This window comes from Nelusetta ayraudi, unplaced genomic scaffold (genome assembly GCF_046127955.1).
Source record: "Nelusetta ayraudi isolate G7.1 ecotype Tasmania unplaced genomic scaffold, CSIRO-AGI_Nayr_v1 ptg000157l, whole genome shotgun sequence".
Lineage (NCBI taxonomy): Eukaryota > Metazoa > Chordata > Actinopteri > Tetraodontiformes > Monacanthidae > Nelusetta > Nelusetta ayraudi.
In genome coordinates, this window is record NW_027466207.1 from 1,092 (window position 1) to 23,441 (window position 22,350).

A 22,350-nucleotide genomic window follows, 5' to 3' on the forward strand; every position below is an offset into this window, starting at 1 on the left:
TTTCCTGGCTTTTGTGCAGTGTATATACAGTATATATATTCCCCATATAAAGACAGACGACTACTGTAGAAACGTTAAATAGATTGCTATTTGTCTGTCCATCTGTCTGCTGCATCGTGGCTCTTTCACAGGGGTCAAAGGGCAGATGTTGTTAAAGCCACATGACTACCAGGAGTGACCTTAGTATGTTGCTCATGGGCACGCGGAGGCTTTAGAATTCGTCTCTTCCAGGCCTTACAAGCATAGCAGTGGTGCGGGTTCACTCGGAGGCTTTTCCAGCGCGGTCCGACTCCTCGGTGGTTCGGTGACCTCGAACGCACTGCGCCGCCGCGTACGCCAACTCACCGCGCTGCTCTCCTCCCTGCAGGACTTCCACCTGCTGTACGAGGAGGCGCGCTACTACCAGCTGACGCCCATGATCAAGGAGCTGGAGCGCTGGAAGCAGGAGAGGGAGCAGCGGCGGCTGGCGCAGCCCTGCGACTGCCTGGTGGTGCGCGTCACGCCCGACCTGGGCGAGAGGATCGCCCTGAGCGGGGAGAAGGTCCTGATCGAGGAGATCTTCCCCGAGACGGGAGACGTCATGTGCAACTCGGTCAACGCCGGCTGGAACCAGGACCCCACGCACGTCATCCGCTTCCCCCTCAACGGCTACTGCAGGCTCAACTCTGTTCAGGTGAGGCAGCGACGGCATCACCTGCCAGTGCGCACTCGGAGAAAAATGAATGTCCATTAATAGACGCCACAGTGCAAAACACAGCACAGTCGAGTTCAACCAATGTATGAATATATATTTTTTGCTTCACCGCCGATTGAGGCAGAACTGTGTGCGTATTGTGTTTTGTGAGTTTGTGAGTTGCACTCCGATGACCTGTAGGTGCTGTGTAGCAGCACTGCAGGTTGGTGCGAGTGCACCAGCAGTATTGTGCTCAGAGCAAGAGCGAAATTCAAGAAAGAATAATGCATAAGTGAAGACAGATCATTTTTTTTCATTTTTTTTTTTTACTAGCACTCACTTTGGCAAAAATCTAATCACAATGAAAACCAAGAGCTTAGCTCATAATTCACCTTGACACGATGCAAAAATACCTTATTTATCTGTATTTAACATGGATGTTATATTAATTATCATAAATGTATAGCAATTATGACGCATGAATAATTCAGTGGCTTTAAAATGTTAAATTTGTATTCATTTTACATGTTTGGGGCATTATTACAGCAGATTGCTGTAACTTCAATAAGTGCATAGGCTTCATTAAGTGCTTTGTGAGGAGAATGTATGACTTATTTATTATTTATTAATTCAGTTCAAAAGATAAAATGAGAATCCAAGCGAGTCAGTGAACACTGGCTTGTTGCACAGTATCGATTCAGATTACAGGTTCCGTCTGAACCGATTCCTCTGAATATCTTCATCTGTGATGGAGATGAATGACATGGTTTTAAAAAAAACAACTTTTAATAGCACAATTTGGTCTGCAGAAATAATGACTTATTATAAAGAGAGAAAAAAAAAGTCACTACTAAAAGGGTTACGATGACGGCGTTGATGCATCAAACTGTCTTTCGATGACTGTCAATTCATTTTATAGTCAAGCATCAATTCATCAGGACATGATTCACTTCATGGATCGTCCACAAAAGTTCCCAAAAGAGTCAAATTCCATTTGAGTGACTTGCGTTTGCGTTTTCCTTTTTCCGTAAACAAAGGATTGAACCTTTTTTTTAAATATTTGTCTGTAACACAGTAGTGTTGTTTGAATCAGTGCAAACTATTGAAGGTTTCCCCTGGGGGTGGGGGGGTCGTCTGCTACCTGTTACTCAGCGGGTTTGGGCCGGGACGGAGCCTCTGCTGCCTGGTGGCAGACGTGCAGGTGTCTGCTGGCTTCCACTACGCTTGGTCCAGAAACAGCTGCTGTGCAGCTGGTGGGGCTGCAGTGGGCGGGGCCTCTTATGGCACCGTCCCCTCGTCGTCTGAGGTCGACCAATAGCATGCAGATTGGAAACAGGGCCGTGTGACTCAGTGGACACCAGCGCCGCCCTCATGGCTGCAGTGCAGACGCCATCAGAGGGCCGTTTTCCATCCAGACCTGCCAGCAATTGAATCCACATTCAGACACCTGGCTGCTGTTTGTACAGTGGAGCCTGGCCCTCCATCACCCTGCTGCTGCACACCAGACCGTACCATACCATACCATACCATACCACTTTATTTATACAGCCCGTTAGGCCCTCAGCTCTGCTTTAAGGTGCTTTGTGTGACGTGTGGCCCCCTGAATGCTGCTTTATTCCAGGGTGGAGCTAATGGCTTGTTGTGCCTAACTGCAATAACAGCCGCTGTGACGGAGCTCCAGTCCGTGTGTGTGGAGATCAGCAGAGGTAATAACAGGTGTAGATGGCGTCGAGCACTTCCTCTCACACACTGCCTCAGCTGCTGCTCCTGTGATGTGAAGCTGCTCAGTCTGCCGCTCATTTGCTCACATTTCATTAAATAAGGACGATAGTGTTTTGTTTTTTGTAAGCTGCAGTGTGTTTGTTTGTTTCACTTTTTCCTGAACCAGCTTTCAGCCAAGCGGCTCTGCACTGCAGCACAGCATCCTTTCGAAACAGAAATATCCCAGAGTTTGCAAAATTCCCTCACCTTGGTTTTCTAGGCCGAGTCCATCAAGGAACTGAAGGAAGAAAAAAAGAGAAATGTCTTTCTCATACTTTTCTTCTGTTGCAAATCTGCACTTTGTGATGTCACGAGCTGCGTTTCCGTGACTGCTAGAATTGCGCGAAACCAAAATATGGCAATAAAAAAACTGGTGATGGAAACAGCTGAACTTGGAAAAACCTCTCTAAAATGGCCAAAAGGTTTTGACGCTCTCATGAGGTGGTTCTGACGGATCCATGTAGAGGAATATCACAAAAGTGTCATGGAAACACTTTTTTTGCACGACAGGGTGTAGTGCAGTTTGGGGTCACGTGACCAGTTCACTGACCAGTGAAAATGTCGCGTTATGATTGAATGGAGGTGGAGATGGAATATTCTTCACAAGTCATCAAAGAGAAAAATACATCAACCATTCTGGACAGCAAACAAACACAAACAAACGGAAGCAAACATAATTCTCTTAAATTTCATGGGACGAGATTTTACCAGAATTACGACTGATGCGCTTTGCATCATTCGATGGAAACACCTGCAAATTGCAATTGTACTTTGTTGAAATTTTAGAAATATTGCTTTTATTTTGAAAAAAAACTGTCATGGATATGCAGCTACTAACAGAGCACAGCAGCACCAATCACCTGCTGTCACCGTCCCCTTCCAAACTTGTCGAAGGTCCAACAAAGCATCAGTTTTAGTGGTGGTGGGGGGTTATTTTAACAAGAGGCTGTAAACAGAGGGCTAATTTTGCTGCTCTCCGGTGGTCTATGGGCTCAGATTGCCTGCGAGGCTTCTCCAACCGGTAAAATCCGGCTGTAACTCGGGTCGCTACGGCAGTGTGCAGCCAAGCAGTCGCTCAAAAACAAGTCCAGAAAAACTAGTTTTACACTCGCGCTGCCCTGGGTGGTCGGTGCGAGGCGGAACGGCAAGCGGCGGCGGTGGTGGTGGAGCCAGAGGAGCCTCTACAACCAGAGGAGCCTCTACAACCATAGCAGCCAGAGGAGCCTCTACAACCATAGCAGCCAGAGGAGCCTCTACAACCATAGCAGCCAGAGGAGCCTCTACAACCATAGCAGCCAGAGGAGCCTCTACAACCATAGCAGCCAGAGGAGCCTCAGCAACCATAGCAGCCAGAGGAGCCTCAGCAACCAGAGGAGCCTCTGCAACCAGAGGAGCCTCTGCAACCAGAGGAGCCTCAGCAACCAGAGGAGCCTCTGCAACCAGAGGAGCCTCAGCAACCAGAGGAGCCTCTACAACCATAGCAGCCAGAGGAGCCTCTGCAACCAGAGGAGCCTCAGCAACCAGAGGAGCCTCTGCAACCATAGCAGCCAGAGGAGCCTCTACAACCATAGCAGCCAGAGGAGCCTCAGCAACCAGAGGAGCCTCTACAACCATAGCAGCCAGAGGAGCCTCTACAACCATAGCAGCCAGAGGAGCCTCAGCAGCCAGAGGAGCCTCTACAACCATAGCAGCCAGAGGAGCCTCTACAACCATAGCAGCCAGAGGAGCCTCTACAACCATAGCAGCCAGAGGAGCCTCTACAACCATAGCAGCCAGAGGAGCCTCAGCAACCATAGCAGCCAGAGGAGCCTCAGCAACCAGAGGAGCCTCTGCAACCAGAGGAGCCTCTGCAACCAGAGGAGCCTCAGCAACCAGAGGAGCCTCTGCAACCAGAGGAGCCTCAGCAACCAGAGGAGCCTCTACAACCATAGCAGCCAGAGGAGCCTCTGCAACCAGAGGAGCCTCAGCAACCAGAGGAGCCTCTGCAACCATAGCAGCCAGAGGAGCCTCTACAACCATAGCAGCCAGAGGAGCCTCAGCAACCAGAGGAGCCTCTGCAACCAGAGGAGCCTCTGCAACCAGAGGAGCCTCAGCAACCAGAGGAGCCTCTGCAACCAGAGGAGCCTCAGCAACCAGAGGAGCCTCTGCAACCATAGCAGCCAGAGGAGCCTCTACAACCAGAGGAGCCTCAGCAGCCAGAGGAGCCTCAGCAACCAGAGGAGCCTCTGCAGGCAGGCTGCTGCACTCTGACACCTCCACCTCCCCCCGCCAGTGTGGCACACCACCTCCAGGGAGGACGGGCGGGCGGGACAAAAAAAGGCGTGCGCGTGTGCGCCCGTGGACTGCGGCCATATTTCCCTGCGAAACGATGAAGAAGAGGAATGGGAAGGGGGGTGAAAATGATATGCATAATTTACGCTTTACTCCTTTTTAAGACACAGCTCCCTTTTTTTAAAAAAAGACTCCAATATAACACCGCTCAGGGCGATTGAAATACACGTATTGCATTTTTTAATACCATACTTACAATTTCTCAAACAGCCTAAACCGGTTTATACTTCTTTTATAGATTTTTAAATGACTTGCAATATAATTAATTGGCCGCATCAACTAACACAACATTTCCCTGCACTGTTTACCAGCCAGACTGGTTACAGAGCCGACGTGTGGTCCGAGAGGAGCTTTCCTGGCGGAGGTTATTTTTTTTTCTTTTTTCGTTTTGCACCGGCTGCGTATCTGAGGACGAGAGAAGCAGAAATTCTCTCTGAAGAGGAGCCGCAGCTCTCCGATCAGGTGGCCATTCAGAGCCGCGCTCGCCGCTTTTCCGGAGCTCTCGTTCCCTCCGAGACCAGTCCCAATGTTTCAAAGACATCAAGGTTGCAAACGGGCACGCACACGTGCGCACGCACACATGCAGGCTTGATGCAGGCGGCGTGACGCGGGCCAGATGGAGGCGGTCCGAGGGGAAGATTTTCCATTTGAAACAACTTGTTGGTTCTGTCGGCTCTCATTGTTCCATGAAGGAATGAGGAGGTCAGAGAAATAATCCCCGGCCTGCCCGCCAGACAATCAGCCTCTGATATCTGATTTCATTCCTGCGCTCCAGCACAGAGGGAACACACACACACACACACACACACACACGCCATCACCACGCCCTTCCTACCGAGAAGGGCCAGCCTGCCTGGAACTTCAACAACCAGACCAATTGTTGTTGACGAGCTGATCTGAAGCTGAGGGAGCATCGCTGCCCTGCCCAAGGGCACTGAGGTGGCACCGAGAACACACCACCGTGTTTACAGCTGCTGGTTATTAAGGGACTTTTTACTGAGGCAGAGATAAAGACTATGAGTCTGTGAGGTCGGTAGGAGTGAACTTTTCAATACTTTTGAAGTTAATCGGCTCATTCGGTTGCCAGTGTTTAAAGCAGGGGTCACCCACACAGGGCCCGCGGCCACCTGCCCCCCCCCCCCCCTGCCCAAGCCCCTCCCCCTCAAAGACCACATGAGTCGCCCGCAGGCCTGTTCTAAAAATAGTGCATCTCAGTGAGCTGTGTCTAAAATTCAATTTTATCCAACTCTGTTGAGTCGTTGCTGATAATTAATGATAACTCATTAATGTGATCAGTATCTTCACACACACGAGCATCAATAACAACAACATAACTAAAGGCTAACTGAGAAAATGTGAACCAAACTAGCTGCCCTTCATCACTCATGAAGCAGCTCTCAGGTTCCTAAAGGTCGTGACCCCTGGTTTAAAGGACCTGCAGGTTTTACGGCCCCTGCCGCCGTGTGTCGTCCCTCGCCGTAGAGGAGGACGGAAAGTCTGCTGCCACGGCGCGAGCAGTAAACTAGAGCCGCTCTTCACTGTGTGTCAAAATGTGAGAATGAGAATAAACAACTCGGCTCTTTGGCAGGAGATCCTCCATGAAGTCATGAATGGAATCCAGGCCCCTAATGTTCACCACCTGCCCTGTGATGTAGCTCCAGCGAAGGGAAACCAGAGAGCAGCAGCAGCAGTAGCAGCAGTAGTAGCAGCAGCAGCAGCAGCAGCAGCAGCAGCAGCGCTTTGACGCAGGGAGAAACATTTAGCCAAAGAGCCACAGAGGCTCTGGTCACACGAGCTGCGCGATACATCAGTGTGATGAAGCACTGGGATCAGAGCAGAGCCAATCTGTCCTTCATCACTGTGACAGCAGAGGCAGTCACAGAGAGAAGAGAGACACTCCCCCCCCCCCCCCCCCCACCCCCCGCACCCCCCCGCCGCTCCTCTCCTGCTGCCCGGGTGGCGAACGCAACACGTCGCAACACTCTGGAAATGTGTCACAGCAGTCGCTCAATCAATCTGTGCAGAGAGAGAGAGAGAGAGAGAGAGAGAGAGAGGAGAGAGAGGGAGAGAGAGAGAGAGAGAGAGAGAGGAGAGAGAGGGACAGCAAGAGAGAGAGATCAGCTCGTCGGGGCAGACGAGGCCATATAAACACCTTGGCGGCAGAGCAGCACATTAACACCGCGGTCAGGGGTCTCTGGCGCCGCCTGTGAGGCTCTGAGGGTCCGAGAGCTGCACGACAGTGAGGATGGAGACTGGACATGGGAACGTCCAGTCTCCATCTGAACGTCTGTCTGTCTGTCTGTCCGTCTGTCTGTCTGTCTTTTTCCCTGTTATAAATGAAGCAATGCTTCTTGTTTTTATTGTCTCCAAAGCCAGGGAAGAAGTGTTGTTTTGTTGCTGTTACTGTTGTTGTTGTTGGAAGTGACCCTGGCCTCTGCCAACAGGGTTATAAAGCAGCCAGAGGAAAGGAGAACAAACACAGTGAATTTTAATTTGGTGATTACAGGGTTTTATGGAGTTTAGTTATAAGAAATAAGCACACAAATGTGAAGTAAATAAATGAACCAGAGAATGGAAAAAAAAAGCGATGCATTTACACATTAATCACTCCTGTAGACACAGTGAACTGACTATCAACCCAATAGTCTGGAATAGAACTAATTATTTGTATGTACAGTAGTATGTATTAACAAACAATAAAATAAAAACATCTCAAGTCAAAAGAAGACTGACTGCTTAATGTATGGGCTGTTAACAGAGCTGAAGAGTTTATTGCCGTCTGTTAATCTCATATTTACATCACAAGTCAAATTAACCCTGTCTGCCAAATTAAAGAGGTGCTTTCCTCAGAAGCAGAGTCGGACGGAGGAGCAAAGTTTCTTATTATGGCAATAGGACTTCTGAGGTTCCAGCACACCCAAACAGTCTCGTGCCCTGATGCCAGCAGCCGCAGACCTCAGACACACCAGGAAATGTCTCAGGATGAGTCAGACGGTGTGAGATCCTTCATCTGTCTGCTGCTCTCTGAAGACCAAACCGGCTTCATTTCCCCACGTTTACACTGGCACTCAAAAGTTTTTTTTTTTTTTATAAACTTTACAACTTTCTACACTGCAGAATCAGATCGATACTGAAGACATCAAATATATGAGCAAGATCTATGTAATTATGCAGCAAAGAAAGACACAATAACTCTAAATATGACAGGCGGCTATTTGGTAGAATTTTAGTAGTTTTGATGCCTTCAGTGAGAAACTGCAGTCAACAGTCATGAGAATGAAAGAAAAGACATTACATTCATAGGGTGAGTCCAAACTGTTGACTGGTAGTATAGCTCAGCAGGTCTGTCCCACCACCCACCACAAACCACCTACCACCACCTACCACCACCGACCACCACTGGGGTCAACAGTCCTGCTGCTGCCTCTGAAACTGAATGACAGTTTTTCTCTGTGTCTTCTGTTTATTTTTTTATTTATTTTTTTTAGTTGAGGACAGTTGTGATGCTGACATCAGTGTGTGTGTGTGTGTGTGTGTGTGTGTGTGTGTGTGTGTGTGTGTGGAGGGTGAGGGTGGGGGGGGCTACATGGACTCACAGCTGCTTGGCAAAAACACTGCAATTGTCGTTAAAAACATCACAATGTCAAAATGATTTCTGTTGCTTGTGACTCCTTTAAAAACAGAGAAATGGGGGGAGTTTGGCGGGGGGCTGGGGGGGGGTTGACAGATGGCCTGGAGAATTAAAAAGGACTGGGAGCTTCTCGGCTGTTTGGTGCCAGATGCTTGAGACTGGCGGAGGATGCAGCCATGCAGGGTGCAGTAAAAACTCCTCGTCTCACATTAAAGGCCGTGCAGAGTGAAACAAAGCACTCTCTGCTGTGTGTGTGTGTGTGTGTGTGTGTGTGTGGGCGTGCGTGTGTGTGTGTGTGTGTGTGTGTGCGTGTGCGGATGCGGGTGCGTGTGCGTGTGCGTGTGCGTGTGCGTGTGTCAGTGCCACACGTGTCAATCAAGCACCAGCCCCTGTGCTGCTGTCTTCAAGCACCTCCGGAGAGGTGTGTGTGTGTGTGTGTGTGTGTGTGCACGTGCGTGCGCACTCCGGCGGCCATCAATATTACATGGTGCTCCGGATTCACTCCTCCACTTTGATTGGTGCGCTGGAAGTGTGTGTGGCGCTGCTGGGAGGTTGCAGGCTGATGGATCTGCTTTCTTCTCCTCCTCCACTCTGACCTGCCGAGTGGAGCAGCGGCCCAGTCAGATGCTTATACACACACACACACACACACACACACACACACACACACACACACACACACACACACACACACACACACACACGCATGCATTTTTTTGGGGTGGGGAAGGATCCCAGATCCCAGCGCTGGCAAGTCTGAAAGTCGATCCCAGCAAGAGTGAGAATGGTTTATTTTGTGTCAGATGTGTCAACATCAGAGCAGAGTTAGTTTTGGCTTTTTCATTTTAGTTAAGTTTTATTTTGTTTTGACTTATTTACACACAATTTAGTTAGTTTTAATTTGTTTTTAGCGTGGGTTTGCTGGTTTTCGTTACGTTCTATATTTTCAAAAAAAGCTTCATTTTAGTTTAGTTTTTATAAGAGGCTTCTCATCGGCTCTGATAGGATTCAACTCGCTCTGTGTGACGTGCAGAAGGAAACTTTTGACCATGCAGATCGCTGGCGAGCAAAAAACAACATTCACAGTCAAGAAAGAAAGAGCAGCATTACGTTCTGAAATAACACTGCACACAAACAGACTGTTGAGTGCAAAACAAGCACACCATTCACAAAGGCACTTGGAGTGTGTAAACAATGGTAAAAGTGTGTTCGGAGTGAAGACACTTTGTGTCTTGGCCCGAGTGTGGCAGCAGTGCAGCAGTGTGAGTGACAGCAAGGAGCTGAGCACCACGCTGAGCAGCGAGCAGGTGGAGAAGCCACCAGGACACTGTTGATGGTTCTGAGGGGAGGATGGTGGAGAAGCCACCAGGACACTGTTGATGGTTCTGAGGGGAGGATGGTGGAGAAGCCACCAGGACAGTGTTGATGGTTCTGAGGGGAGGATGGTGGAGAAGCCACCAGGACACTGTTGATGGTTCTGAGGGGAGGATGGTGGAGAAGCAACCAGGACAGTGTTGATGGTTCTGACGGGAGGATGGTGGAGAAGCCACCAGGACACTGTTGATGGTTCTGAGGGGAGGATGGTGGAGAAGCCACCAGGACAGTGTTGATGGTTCTGAGGGGAGGATGGTGGAGAAGCCACCAGGACAGTGTTGATGGTTCTGAGGGGAGGATGGTGCAGAAGCAACCAGGACAGTGTTGATGGTTCTGAGGGGAGGATGGTGCAGAAGCCACCAGGACAGTGTTGATGGTTCTGAGGGGAGGATGGTGGAGAAGCCACCAGGACAGTGTTGATGGTTCTGAGGGGAGGATGGTGCAGAAGCCACCAGGACAGTGTTGATGGTTCTGACGGGAGGATGGTGGAGAAGCCACCAGGACAGTGTTGATGGTTCTGAGGGGAGGATGGTGCAGAAGCCACCAGGACAGTGTTGATGGTTCTGAGGGGAGGATGGTGGATGGTGGAGTCTCAGCCGTCAGCTGGTCGCTCCTGCGGACGGCTAAACCTTCTGCTCTGATTCGTCTTAATTACTCAATGTATTGTTTGTCCCCCTGTGGCGCTAACTGGCAGTGTCAAAGTGAATACGAGCAGGGTTTTTTTTTTTTTTCCTTTTTCCTTTTTGTATCCTTGCAGTCATTACACTTAAAACTATCTTAAATAATATCCTGAAGTCTTTTGGAGTTGGCGTGCCGTGATGATAAAAGTCATTTCAGACTATCTTTATTGATCGGCCCATTCTCCTCTGTGACCAAATTCATTGCCGAACATGACAGAGTCCCACATGTGTTAAGAGATGATGGTGGGGGGGGGAGGTTGGAGGGGGGGGGTCGGGGGGGAAATGCAATGTGATGCAATGATCAAAGAAGCCAATGTAATATCATTTCCATAATCGTTAGGCTCCTCCATCGTTTGTCATGGATTTGGGAGTGTTTGATGCTTGGGCAGGTCTCTTAATTAGCCGTCCTCACCATCAGCTGTCTGCCGCCCCTTCTGTCTCACAAATTACAGAGTTTGCCGTCGCAGCTTCGCCCCGGGACAAAAGACACACACACACACACACACACACACACACACACACACGATGTGGGTTTAAGTTTTGCCAAATGGTCTCCTCTGCTTGCGTGCCGTGCGGCAGCCTGTGATGGAGCGTGATCGGGGGGGCGTTGAGCTCCGGCCGCTCAACAAGTTTACATGTGTGAATGTGAGCCGTGCGCTCAATTTGCATTTGTGAGTTTGCAGCGTGGCACAGGTCTCACGGCCATCTCCTCTCTGCGTGTGCGTGTGTGTGTGTGTGTGTGTGTGTGTGTGTGTGTGTGTGTGTGTGTGTGTGTGTGTGGATCCGTCTGCTCTCCACCGTTGTTCTAATCCCTTGTCAGGGGAAGCTGCTGCAGCTCCCTCTACCTGCAGGCCCTCAACGCCCCACTTTGACTTTGGTCCGAACGTGGCTCCCGCACAAGTAATTAAGAGAGGTCAACCTGTGTCATGAGTGTGTGTGTGTGTGTGTGTGTGTGTGTGTGTGTGTGTGTGTCAGAGGACGTGTGCGTTCCTTGCGCGTTGATCTGAAGGAATCGAATCTTGTTTGTGCAAACTTCCTCCCTGGCTGCTCACTGTCGGGCAGGAGAGGTCGCCCCCCCCACCCCCTCCACATCCACCCCTCCACCCCCCCCGGCCAGACCTTTCATTTCCATGCGCTGCAGCTGCACACGATATTCTCAAAGAGGAGCGGAGTGGGAAGAAGTCAATACACGTCGCTCCTTGATTTCGATTCGCTTCCCTGCAAGAAAACAACATCCTCGCAAGATTTTCTCAAGATGAGGACAGAGAAGTCAAGCAAGTGTGTGTCTGTGCGTGTGTGTGTGTGTGTGTGTGTGTGTGTGTGTGTGTGTGTGTGTGTGTGTGTGTGTGTGTGTGTGTGTGCGTGTGCTTTCCCGCCACCCCGCAGCTCCGACACGTCCTCGCCCACCTCGCCCTCGTCGGCTCTTTTTCTTCATTCGACGCACGTTTGCCTCTCCGTCCGTCCTCCCTCGGACGCTGCAGCTCTCAGCCTCATTACTCAAATGAGGAGCTCCAGCACTCACTGCGCCGCTGATGAAGCCCCCTGTAGCCCACCTCGCTCGCACCGCTTCCCCGCCAGCACCTCCGAGCTCGTGCCCCTCCGGTTCTGCCGCCAATCTGGGGAAAAGGCGGCATGAATATTGCAGCGGTGCTGTGATGTCTGAGGGGCCTCTGGTTCTGCAGAGGGTTGGGGGGGGTTAGTGAAGGGGTTTGATTGGTCAAGTCAAATCATATCATCGTTCACCTTGCTGCTGACGTCCGAAAGTCTTGTCTTACTATGAGCTGGTATAATGAGTACAATTCTTAAAAAATGTGTAAATGGCAGCAATGATAAAAAAAAAAAAAAAAAAAACACTTTCAAGACGATGTTCATGAAATCATCAAGCAGATCTCGAGCCAACAAGAGTTAGCTGAGACTCTGATAGTTCTGTATGTTTGAACTATGGCTTGTGGTGCGCAGGATGCAGTCAGCCAACAGATTCCAGCATTCTGATTGGACGAGGACAATGCAAAGGTTGTTTTTGTCCAATTTTCAAAAAGAAAAAACTTTCAAAGTTTGACGTCGATCCTCTGCATTGACCAAACCCCACAGCTGACGATCTCCGGTGCAACGTCACTCCCTCTCAGCTGTGTAATGAGCCAACAGCTATGGGTTCCTTTACACCTCATGCACTCTGTCTGAGCACCGAAGACGTTTGTTGTCACTGTCACCTCCACAAAACCAAGTCGACCAGCGTGCTGCGACGGGACGTTAACGCCGCTCCATCTGCTTCTTCTCTCCTCAGGTTCTCGAGCGCCTCTTCCAGAAAGGTTTCAGCGTGGCCGCCTCGTGTGGCGGCGGCGTGGACTCGTCCCAGTTCAGCGAGTACGTGCTGTGTCGCGAGGACCGGCGGAGTCTCTCCATCAACACCCCCATCAGGATAAAACAGGAACCGCTGGACTGAGAGCATCGCGGGAGACGGGACTGACAGCCCACCCAGCCCCAACACCTTCTACCTTCTCACACGGCCCCTCTATTACCCCCCACCACCACCACCACCACCACCACCACCACCACCCCCCACCCAACCCCACACTGACTGAACCACAGCAAACCCCTCCAACACACCTAAGTATTAGCAGAGGCTTGTTTACCTCTCCGGCTCTGCAGAACTCTTAAGGGGAATGTAGTTCCAAACAAAGGAAAATAAAGCATCAGCAGAAAAAAAAAAAAGTTTTTTTTTTTTTTTTTTTTTTGATATGTTAAATAATGCCCAAAGAATCTGGGACTGTGATGAAAGCAGCAGCAGCAGCAGCAGCAGCAGCAAACGGACTCAACAGCGAGCGTCGTGGCTGCTTGATGTGTTTCTGCTCATCCTGTGAGGCGTCCGGACCCTTTTTGGAGTGACTTGACCACCCCCCCCTCCGCCCCTTCCCTCCGCCCCACCACCACCAACACCACCCACCACCACCACCACCTAATCCCACCTAACTCCACCTTCCCTCCAACTCCTCAGTGAAGTCCTAGGGCCTGAAAACTTGGGCAGACAGGAAGTGGAAATGACCCCTCCCCCCCCCAGCCCACTCCCCGACTCCCCCCCCCCCCCCCCCCGCCCCCGGCCCACCCCCCCCACCCCACTCCAGAGGGCAACTGAAGGAAGAGCCTCATCAAAGACACTGTTTGCCAATACTGATTGTTTATGACACATTTTCATTGTTGTTTCTAAACTTTGTTTCTTCTCTCTCCCATTTTGCTGTTCTAATCATGACATGGTGTAAACAATTATTATTAATAGGATTATTTTAATGTCTTCTTTTTTCCTTTCTCCAATATGAAGGATGTAAAAAACAACATTGTGCTCATTAGGCTTGGAGGGCTTGTGAGGGAGTGTTTCTTGGCAGGAGCTGCAGCAGCTCGGCGGCTGCAGGCTATGTGGCTAAAGCGATCTGGCTGGCAGAGCCTTGTGAGCCAGAAGTGGAGGGAAAAAAGTCCCATTGTTGAAACAGGGATGGAAGAAAATCTGGATGTTTCAACATTGTTTATAGTCAAATGTGTAGCACACATTTATATAAAAAAAATAATAATAAGAAGAAGAAGAAGAAGAAGAAAGTGCACATTTCTGCTTAGTAGCCGTAAAACATATCTCCGATGGGTTTGTCACTCTCGCCGCTCCAAATTCTCCAGTCGGGGAGTTGGAAGTGGAGCTCTGAGCTCGTCACAGTCGTTTCTCTCGGAATGTCGACGAGCCGAGGAGCAACGCGGAGAGTCGTCTGTACGTCTTGCTGATCGGCGCAGACGTACGCTAAAGGCTTGAAGATTCTTTGCACTTCCTGGTTCCCCACACAGCACCCCCCCCCCCCGCTGACCAGTCCCAGACCCACCACCAGTACAAACTCCACCCATCAGAGAGTCTCCTCCAGCTCGCAGTACCTTCACACAGTCTGTGGCAATGTTGTCAATATTGTTACTTGGACGTGGAGTCGCTCCTTCAGCCGCTCCTCCTGTGGCAGAGCGTTGAAGTTGAGCCGAGCTGCCAGCATCGCGTGTGGGCGGCGTTTACGCTGCCTCGCTCTTATTCTCTTAGCGTTATTCTCAACATTTCTGGATCAAAGACAGAAGCAAGCAGGCCAAGCTCTCTTTTGTATCTGTGAGTCTCTGAGATGCAGTTTGTTTTTTTTTCCCCTCAGTCGAGTGCAGTGATGAAAAACACGGCGAGCAGAACCATTCCGGTCAGCGCCGACTCCGGACGTCTCTCTGACTGTAACTGGGTTTGTTTTTCATAAAATAGCCCCGTCCAAAAAGAAAAGGGCAGTTCATCTCCTAATAGCTTCTTCATCCTGAGGTTTGCTGCTTAAACAAGCATAAAAAATGAGCTTGGTCCAAGTGTGGCTCCCAGTGCAGCGCCACGGCGCCCGCAGCTTCGCATTCAGAGGCTCATCTTTGTAGTGACCTGCTGGTGGCCTCAGCCTTTGCATCCAGTGGCCTCAAAGGGAACGAATGGTCCAGCAGGCCTTTCATGTGCCAAGGCATGTTGGAGTCTTCACAGCGCCACTTGGTCACCTCCTCCTCCTCCTCCTCCTCCTCCTCCACGGCCCCCAGCTCAGTGGTGCCAGTAGAGAGTCAGGCTGCCCCCCCCCGATCCCGTTGTTGTGTTGTTCCTTCTTTTTTTTATGTTTTTGTTTCTCCTTATATTTTAGCCCCACCCACCCACCCACCCACCTCCATGCAGCCACATCAGTAAACTGATGAGTCAATGTGCTGCTGCCTGACCTGGAACAGAGTCCTCGCATCCCATTCATGTGACACAGACACTCAACGAGGTTAGTTTATGGGGAGAATTAAAAGATGAGGGGTTAATATGCATACTGACGTTCCAGCAAAATGATAATAAAACATTAAAGGTCCCATTTTATAACAAATATTTTGATTTTCGCACAGCGAATTATCTACAAAACTCTACAGATTTCTAGGAAATAAGAGTATTTATCCCTCCGTTTACAGCCTCCTTACTAAAAGGGACTTTGCTTTGCATTTACATATTTGATATTGACTCGTGGAAGTACGTTTTTTAGCACAAACATCCTGAACAGTGGAGTAAGTAAAAAGAAGTAAACCACGGGACTTTAATTTCGGGGAGTTCACGGACGAACACGCGTTATGGTGAGAAAATACTTTGAATGATTTGAATTTTGTATAACATGGGACCATCAATATTTTCAACTCACTCGATCAGCGTCAAAACGTTAAGGACCAAGCAGCATTCCACCCTGACCACACAAAATTAAATCCTCCTCCACATCACCAAGCTGCAGTTCAGCCTGGCAGGTGAACTCCAGAGCGCCACCTGCTGGCCAGGACCACAAACCCCCCCACTGAGGCAGGCTCAGTTGTACAGCTGTTGTATATTGAATCATCGGGGCGGCGGCTCTCCCAGGAAGCCCCTCCCTCTGTGTTTTGAACAGACCCCTCAGTCGTCCTCGGCACAAGAAACAGCGAGAAGATTTGACAACATTGATGACATTGTGTACATATGGATGGAGACGTTTCAAAGGGTATCATAAGGTGCAAATGTATATTATTTAAAGTGTTAAAAAAAAACAAAAAAACAATTAGACTGTGGTATTAAAGGGCATGTGTTCATTTACAGTGTCTCCATTGGACTTTTCTCGCATATTTGAGATAATAAAAGGAAGTACTGTACGTGTGTTGTGTTGCTCATTGCTCTCCGCACCATCACTATAGAATTCAGCTCATGAATCATTTGAGCGGCGCCTCTGAAATTGAGCGGCGGGGTCGTCTGTGCGGCTATATCCAGATCGGCAGCGAAGCTGAGACGTCGGAAAAAACCAATACGCTCCCAAAGCTCAATATTTTACACCCAGTTAAATCGTCTGGTCTTTTCAAAAATGCTTGGGCTTAATTAGCAGCAGAAACCTAGAGGGACTTTTCTTAGTTGTGCTTCCGCGCTTGACTCAGTTTGTACTGAGCATGTGCTGTGTTAGAAATGGAAATGAAGGGGACTAAAGTAGCGGTTGACTTTGGTAAAACTGTCGAGCAAAAAAAAAAGAAGAGAGGAATTAAAGCTGCAAGCAGCATTCAAGGGACCGAGCCTGTTGTGGCCCGCAGACGCCTGCAGACGCCTGCTGACCCCTTCCGACCCCTGGAGAATTACAATTAAATGGAGAATTGCGATGCAAAATCTCAACATGTGCGAAAATTGGAAAAAAATTTAAAAAGTAAAATCGACACACTAGTATGTCGATTTCTTTTCAGGGGCAAAAAAAAAAGTAAAAGTACCCGAAACTCGCTGGGATGACTGTTCTACAAAAGTTAAATATGAAAAAGAGTAATAGAATGCACAACATGTCCATACATTAAAAAAAAAAAAAAAAAAATCATACTACTACTTTTTATTTGTTTAGATTTTGGGCCAAAACCATTCCAAAAATTTTTTTAATCAGCCAAAACTTAACAAAATGACCGTCGTACCATAGTTCAGCATGAGACGGAGAAGGAGAATACAAAATAACAACACGTCCGAAAACATCCGAAAACGGTGACTTTTTCATGTTTTCTGCCATTTCCTGAAGTTTGATTTAGTAAAGGGATTTAAATATTGGTAGTAGGTATTGGTAATAGATTTTATTTCTGTTGGTGGCGCTGTTGGGGCTATCTGGTTAATTTTTTTATCATTGAAAGTTAAAACCGGTATACAGGTGTTTATCAAAGTTGATGTGATTTAGAGCATGTTAAGAGGTTTAAATGTGAACCAGGAGGGCAATGACGATTTTTACCAAAGCATATCATGAAAAATTTTGCCGGTTTATTTGACGCCATAAAAGTACTCCAATATTTTCAAGGGGATAAAGACATTTTTTTTAACTCCGTAGTTGGCAGTTTTTCATTACGAGTGGAAAAATAAAGTGGAGAAAAGAGAACGCAGGAAGCCATCGGCTACGTTAGGTAAACAGCTTATTTATTCCTTTACAAAATAGGTACAAATACATAAGTATTGTTCTTTTCACACAAACAGGAAATTTTAAAGATATGTACAAGAGTTTACCAAAAAATAATGTGGTTCTAATAAACACAGAGTCTTGTAAACAATATTTACAAATCATCCTTACATTGAAATGTTATGACCTCCAGCTGTTTCCATCAGTAACATTGTCCTAATATTTTGGCTAAAAAGCTGTAGTAGCAGTAGTAGTAGTAGTAGTAGTAGTAGTAGTAGTAGTAGTTGGTTGTAGTAGTAGGTGTAGTAGAAGTACAAATTTCCTGTGAAATGGCCAGAAACCATACAAATCACCAATAAAAACATCAGAAATAATCGTTCTTGTGCTTGTTCTCAAAAGAAAAATATTAGGGACATATAATTCAAATCAAGGAAACTCTGTTGAGCATAAAGAGCAAAATAAAAAGAGAGGGTAAATAAAAAAAAGAAACTCTCAGCCAGAAGTCTTCAGAAGTTGGCAATTATATTTTAAAGAGTCGTTCTTTGCTCTGATACAGCGACAGCTTTAAGTTGTCGGATAAATAAAAAATAGAATTTAAAAAGAAAAGTGCCGTTGAACTGTGCAATGCACAACAATTGTTTGAAATGTCGACCATCATTAAATAAATTTCAGTATGACGAGAAAAGCTGCATAGAGGCCGAGACATTTAGTCGAGTAGAAAAAACATACTGGACAATCTCACATCAAAAACAATGATTGGGGAAAAAAATATATATATATCTATAAATATAACAGCGACAACCACAACGATAATTCTAATAATGACAACATTGTGTTAAGAGCGAGTGCTTAGTCTCATTCATCTCTACGATCAGTTCCACAAAGACAGAAACAGAGTGAGGATGGGTTGTGGGCTGGACGAGGCTCCCAGGACGCTACAGCTGCACCAGTCAGTCAGAGAGGAAAGCCTCGAGTCCACACGCTGTGCAGTGAATCGCTTCATGGACGACGTGTCTCTCAGTCATTACAAAGTGAAAATTTGTGTGTGTGTAGGGGGGGGGGGGGACACTGAGATTTTTTTTTTTTTTTTTTTTCTAATTCAAAGACAACGGAATGTTTCCAGACTCTGGTGTCACCGACCCTCAGACATCGCAAATCCAAAATCTGTTTGACTCTTTTGTCAAGTAATCATAATACTACACGACTGGGAAATTCCTCGTCACACAAACAGTGTTCACATTATGCATGAATCAAACAATATTAAAACACAAGAATTCCTGGCGCGGCCGTCACCTCTGATCAGAAACCATCAGGGTTGGTTGTGAGAGCGTCTGTAGCTTTAAACTGGTGTCCAATAGCAGAGCAGGATCAGCTCACGGTCAGAAGAAACATCGAGTTCCACAATATCAACACCTTTTTTTTCTCTTTTCTTCTTACAAAACTCACATGAGATAAAAAAAAAAAAATAAAAAAAAATAAAAAATCAAACATACATGCTTGTACAATAACTCAAGAGTATTTACACACTGGTAAACGGAGCCCAGCAGATGCTGCTGTTTGGAATGATGGTGACGTAGGCGGCGTCCCCGCTCAGCAAAACTCTCCAATTCGTTGAGTTAAATTAGAAATGATGAACGGAATTACAAGTGTTTCAAACACATGTAATGGAAGTCAGGTGAGAACTGCGACCGTCACCGGCTTCATTGAGACTGCTTGTGCAGGCTGAGCTACAGCGAGCAAGCTGGGAGCAAGTCAGGGTCGCATCCCGCCACACAAACACAGCTTTGTCTCTTCTACAGGTGAATGTTCAGAAGATCAGATATGGCCTTTCAACAGAAGGATCACCACACATATTAAACCTAAACAGAGACGGACAGATTTATTTCTCTTTCTCTTTCGCATTTGCGCGCCTTATTTGAAGCTACATCAAACGTCACTACAGTACATATGGAGACACAGAGCTAAAAACATTAGACCTGATCCGAAGGCACGTGGCTGGTAGGGAGGGGGAGGTGGGGGTGGGAGGAGGAGGAGGAGGAGGAGGAGGTTTTGGTGGGCGCCGAGCCCACCAGAGGCTACTTGAGCAGGGCACGGTAGAGCAGGAGGGAGTGGGTCGTCTCCTTCTCCTGCTCCATGTAGAAGATTAAGTCCCTGAGGTTGACGCGGGTGATGCGCTGCCGTGTGTACTGGCGCGACGACGTGGACGGTGTGGAGGAGCTGGCCAGGGAGCCGGACACACCGCCCGAAACCTGCAGACAGAGGTGGAGGTCAGAGGTGGAGGTCAGAGGTGGAGGTCAGAGGCGGAGGTCGAGGGTCCAACTCGGCAGGTGACATTCTAACAGTGCCATAAATCTTCAGGTTTCAAACGCCCAGACCGACTGGACTGGACCTTTTCTGAAATTCTTTGATTTCTTTACCTGGGTGGTCCTCTGGTGAAGAGGCCACAGACACAACAGGAGGCACAGAAGTCAAAAGGTGATTGGACAGAGAGCAGTTTGTCCGTCTGCTTTAAAGCGTCACAATCAGGTTTGTGTCTGCCAGCTTTGACCAGAGGCGCTGCGATGCATCGTACAGTCTTCATCCAAACACCTGTCAACACCAATCTCATACCAGTCAAAGGGAAAACAAGTTTGTCCACCGAGAAAAGCCTTTGCTTTTTGCAGTTGTCTTGAATACAAGCAAACCTCTTTGGCAGCAGCCACTTTTCATTTATTTTAGGTCATCATTTCTTCTTATTGGTCTTCCATTTAGAACCACTTGGAGCAGTTCTGACATCCAGACCTCTTCTGTCCAGCGAGGCTGCTGATTGGTTACAAAATGGACTGAATTCTGCTGGTGGTTGGCAAGATGAGTTTTAACACCTGAGTGATACAACTGCAGTGCAACAACAGGCCTCTTCCAAGGAAGCAGGAACAACTGACAACCAAACAGGTGGAAATGACTGACTTCCATGGCAGTTACTCATTGGATAGCAAGTCCCCAGCTAACAGTTGCTCGTGTGGGCCGAGGTGCAGGGCAAGAGCAGGTACCACTGGTGGCTGGGTAGAGCAGGCGCGGCCTCGGTGTGCGGGCCAGTCGGATGACAAGAGGGATAAAGTGCAGAGTTGATTTATTGCAGCTCTGCCAGCAGCACACAGAGGTGAAGACAGAATCTCCAATTCACAAGGTGAACTTGTGCATTTCAATGCTTACTTTGCAGGGAAATTTACTTCTTTTTTTAAAAAAAAAATTTTTTTTAGTCACTTTTCTGTTTTGAAAAACACGTTTTTACTTCACAATCTCCAAAACCCTAACCTTGACAAAATGCTACGTATTAACTGCATTGCAATGATATTTATTGTTGATATAGGAAACCCTCTATTGAAAAATTGCTATCTTTCCAACACAACATAGCCAATTACTCGACACAAAGAAAAATCAAATGAGTTCTATTTTAATTGCAGGTTTTCGGGGATTCGGTTCTAATTGATTCCCCAGTGAAGCCCAGGAGTTCTGTTGCCGTGCAAAAGTCTGCGCTGACAACCAGCTGCCAATATTGTATTTCCTCCTGCTTTAAATGTTATAAAATGATCATTGATGAGAAGCAAACATTTTCACACAATCAATAGCCAGGAGTATTGCTGGCGATAAACAATCTCTTGTGCTGAGCAGGAACCAAATCAAACAAATGCAAAAATACAAAAGTTCAAATCTTCAGATGTGGGCAGCGCTTCCGAAGTCTCATTTATTTTTCATTTTCTAAGACGCAAAGCTGAGAAAAAGATTCTTCCTAGATTCTACCTCAGCCCAAAGTGAAATCTACTTCTTCTTTGTGTGTTCAGATTCCATACGTCCTACAGAAAACCCTCCCAGACCCAGACCCAGACCCCCCCCCACACCCTCCACCCCTGTGACCAGCGCTGACACACATCTGAGCTGACGTCTCATTGTGAAACTGAGCCCCTTCTTGTTTGTACTCCATCCAGGAAAAACCAGCAAGATAAAAAAGAGGAGTGTATACAGCGGGCGATACAAATCAAGACACGCATTTACGTTTGGAAATGAGAAACATTGGGAAAGCAAAGCAGCGAGTGCCCACTTGAACCCAGGCAGAGAGAAATAAGACAGACGTCTCAGGCAGGAACACCCTCTCACAATTACATTGATTGCACCACTCTGTAAACACACAGTACAAACAGGCCTTAATTGCAAACACATGATAGGTATGAATTTACAAGAAGCAAACAAAAGTCCCTCCAGCGGCCGCCCCCTCATGCCTGTCTTTGTGTACACTGCATGACGGGGCCTTGTCTCCAGTTTCCCCTCGCTACACTCCCTGAACCCGGCAGCCTGGACGATGAGTGAAGCTTGCAAGGCCGCCTCTGACCGCCAACTGATCTCCACCACATCCACTGAGCGCTGGCAGCCGTGGACGCCGTCAGTGCCAGTGGTGGAGAAACAACACACACCAAGAGGATCTTTCCTCCGCTGACTAACAGATCAAGAATTTCTTGTTTGGAGAGGTTTAAGTCGACAATTAGGTTGAATTTGACATTTGAGTTTTTAAGCCGTACAGATAAAATATCAAAACTTTGATTTGAACTTTGGGACAAAGCTGCGTTGAGTGACGGGAACTTCACATACTCCAAGATAATGGTGCTAGCGTGTGCCATTAGCATTGTCAGCTCACTCAGATCTCAGGCCCTTGGTTTAAAATGCTAATGGCTCTATTTGTCCTGAAAGAGAACCAGGAGAAAAAGAAGGCTGGTGCAACAAAGTGCCGCTTACTACCAGGAAGTGTGAAAGAGCACCGTGCGATTTGAGACAGCATTGACTAGAAAACAACTTCAGTGTATTGAAGGATACCGGTGGACGTGCGAGACTATAAACAGCTAAAATCAACCCGGGTCTCTTTTCAATGTTTCTTTTTCTTTAAGGATACATGATACACAAGAACAATACCATGGGATAATACATAAGAGGAGA

The 22,350-nt window shown here is 47.7% G+C and overlaps 2 protein-coding genes across 4 annotated transcripts in view; one reads left to right on the forward strand and one right to left on the reverse strand.

Moving 5' to 3' along the window:
• Positions 1–231: 231 nt before the first annotated feature.
• Positions 232–13,113, forward strand: kctd15b (potassium channel tetramerization domain containing 15b; the record flags this gene model as incomplete). The annotated part of the gene is made up of 2 exons (XM_076013773.1): positions 232–673; positions 12,735–13,113. Coding segments are annotated over 2 exons (601 nt in total), but the record flags the coding sequence as incomplete, so codon positions are not given.
• A 4,271-nt stretch (positions 13,114–17,384) lies between these two features.
• Positions 17,385–22,350, reverse strand: part of LOC142880106 (transcription initiation factor TFIID subunit 4) — a 79,873-nt gene continuing 74,907 nt past the window's right edge. For all 3 annotated transcript variants that reach the window (XM_076013775.1, XM_076013777.1, XM_076013776.1), the window contains one exon: positions 17,385–19,634. In XM_076013775.1, coding sequence (XP_075869890.1) covers positions 19,461–19,634 — 174 coding nt within the window. In that variant the 3' untranslated portion in view covers positions 17,385–19,460. The remainder of the gene's footprint in view (positions 19,635–22,350) is intronic.